Source organism: Podarcis pityusensis (assembly GCF_964106645.2).
Source record: "Podarcis pityusensis genome assembly, chromosome: 13".
Taxonomy (NCBI): Eukaryota; Metazoa; Chordata; class Lepidosauria; order Squamata; family Lacertidae; genus Podarcis; species Podarcis pityusensis.
In genome coordinates, this window is record NC_138038.1 from 30735848 (window position 1) to 30738996 (window position 3149).

A 3149-nucleotide genomic window follows, 5' to 3' on the forward strand; every position below is an offset into this window, starting at 1 on the left:
TTTTGATGTTGTTGCTGAAATGGTTGTTGTCTTTTATTATATTTGAATCTCTTGTAAATGAAATAAACAATTTACAATGGGAATGAAGAGGAACAATCAAGGCTAAAAAGACATGGATAATAAGGAGAAGGAATTACAGAGCAATGTCTAATGAATATTAAAATGCTTACATTGCAAAGTGGAAAAAATTCCAGGTTAACCACACATATGCAGAAGAGGAAACAAAGCAATTTCTATAGAACTCTAAATGTACTTTTAGCAGAATGCCTGAAATCTAAGAGTTTCCACAAAGCAGTCTTGATTTCTTTGTTTCTCATGCTGTAGATGAATGGATTCAACATGGGAGAAATTATGGTATAGATCACAGCAAAAGCTACATCAAGAAAGGAAGAAACATTACTGGGAGGCTTTGCGTAGGCAAAGATTGCCGTGCCCAGAAACAAAGATACCACAGTGAGGTGGGGAAGGCAAGTGGAGAGGGCTTTTTTCTTACCATGCACCGAAGGTATTCTGCACACTACAGCAAATACCTGCATGTACGTTATGAGGATGAAAATTAAGCATCCTAGTGCTATAAAACACCCAAGCACAATCAGCCCAGCTTCAACTAGGTAAATGTTAGAGTAGGAGAGCTTTAGTAACTTTGGGACTTCACAGAAGAACTGATTGACAACATTAGAAGAGAAGGTGATTGCAAAAGTGCTGCAAGTGTGTAGCATGGAATAAAGAAGACTCAGAATCCACACAGTGACAACCATTTGAATGCAAGCTCCTTTGTACATAATCATCTCATATTGTAATGGGTTGCAGATGGCAACATAGCGATCGTGTGCCATTACTGTTAGAAGGGAAAGATCAGCGGATGTAAAGAAGAAGTAGAAGAAAACTTGAGCAACGCACCCAGAATATGAAATTGATCTGCTGTTCAAGATGGAGTTGGCCATAGATTTGGGTATGATGGCAGAAACGGAGCCAACATCCATCAATGCCAAGTTTGTTAGGAAAAAATACATAGGTTTGTGCAGATGATGGTCAAAGGCTACTGCAACAATGATGAGAAGATTCCCAGCCAGGGTTGTCAAGTAGAATCCTAAGAACAGAAAGAAATGTAAGATCTGTAGTTCTCGTACGTCTGAGAATTCCTTCAGCAGAAACATGGAAATGGATGTAAGATTGCTCATTTTGTCTTCAGTACTTGCATTCATTCTGTAGAAGGAAGAAACTGGGAGGTATTAATATGGCAGTATTAACTGGTTATTTAAAACAGGTTTATTCATATTTCGCTATAAACTCCATCAGATTTTGCTTTGATGAACAGTTGTGAAACAGTTTTGCATAGTGATGACACCAAAACATTCCATTTGTAAGCTATATCTCATTCATTTATTATTATTAAATGTATTAAGAAGCGCAGTTCTCACCCAATAAACATTAATATTCTTTTATAATACAAAATAATATTGAATATATGATTGAAATTTTCATTTCTGTTGGTTTTCTGAATATTTCTGAGACTCTACAGCTGCAAATACAACATTTTAAGTGCATTATACAAAGGTGACACTAGATGGTCACTAGTTCCTTTACCCCAAAAGAAAGCTCCTATTGGGGAGTAAATTCAAATACATACCTCAACTGCATAGCCATGACAGGACTTCCATCCATCCATTCTCTCTCCTTCTCCTACCTTCACTCCCTCCCCATCTCTCTCTCTCTCTCTCTCTCTCTCTCTCTCTCTCTCTCACACACACACACACACACACACACACCCCAGTGATTGGCACTGACTCATAGCTGTCAAAAGTTTTCAATAAAAAAGGATGCCGTACTATTTCAGCTTATCCCTGCATAGAAGGAACTGAAGGGTAGTGTGGGGGGAGATGAAGCTCCTACTCACACCCTTATCCATAGCATGGTTAGTTCATTGTGGATTTGGTGGAAGTCATCCTTGGAATGCTTCTGTAGCATTCACACAGGGTTGTCCTCATCAAAATACCAGTCAAAATAGAAGCCATCAAAAGTTCTCACATCAACCCTGACTGGCTGGGCGATGGTTCTAGACTAATCTGGATTTCTGTTCCCAGAAGCAACAAAAAGTGATGAAAGAATAACAGCCCAAGAGCAATGTAGGGGGAGAAACATGGAGTGATGAAAACAAAGAAAGAGCATCACAAATTGATCACCATTGGTATCATTAGATTCATAGTTCAAAAGCTTATGAGTACCTTAGCTCTTTAAAAACAGGTATGTTTCTTTGTGGGTAGGTGATGTTTTTGGTTTCATAAGTTTTCATATTTTCTTGGTACTTCCCAGAATATTGTGCAGCGGTTCTATTTCTAAATTGGTTTTTAAAAGTTGTATGTGCAGGACATTAATTGGAAATGTGCTTTGGCATTCTGGGAAATTGCTCCCATGAATCCAAAACAGCTGATTGGAATCAGAAGTCATCGCCCGCCCCCGCCCCATTATAGCTGCCTCTCTCTTAATCAGACACAAACACACTCTGAGTCTGATGCAACATTCCAAATCAAACTGCATTTTGTAGGGAGCTATTCCCTTCTACCCCTTGCAGACCCATATGCAGATTGGAACATAGCTATGAGGATTACTGCAGCCAATCAATGCATGCTTTAACAAAAGTACTTATGAAGTTGTCTGAATACTTCCTTCTTTATTTCAAAAACATTTTAAAACTCTTTGGAGCTGCCAGTAAAGTCAGCAGCACAAAAATAAAAGGTCATTTAAAATGCTTCCAGGAAGTGACAATATATCCAATAATATATTTAGAGATGCAGACAGGCATTTTTATTGCTCTCGATAATTGTTCAAGAAGAGACTGTCCAGCAAGGATTTAAAATCATTGTTTGATAAATAGCAACTCCTCCCCCCATATGATTCCCTAAAAAGGAATGGCACAATAATACTATAAACATGGTCAATAAGGTCTTGCCTCACCTAGATCCAGTCCCAAATAAATTTGTGGGCTAGGCTACTTTAAATAAGGTTTAAAAATTGGAAACAATTAACAAGTTAGACATTTGGTAAAGTAGAATGGTTTAAGGATGACTGCATCATTACTCTGATGTTTCAAGTATACATGAGACCACTTGAAACTCAATAGATGACTGGAAATGAAAAAGGTGACCAGC

The 3149-nt window shown here is 38.1% G+C and overlaps 1 protein-coding gene across 1 annotated transcript; it reads right to left on the minus strand.

Annotated features, from left to right (window-relative positions):
* Positions 1-233: 233 nt before the first annotated feature.
* Positions 234-1181, minus strand: LOC308461516 (olfactory receptor 14I1-like; the record flags this gene model as incomplete). Its single annotated transcript, XM_080978512.1, has 1 exon — positions 234-1181. The coding sequence occupies one exon, from the start codon at positions 1179-1181 to the stop codon at positions 234-236; it is 948 nt and encodes a 315-aa protein (XP_080834638.1).
* Positions 1182-3149: the final 1968 nt, after the last annotated feature.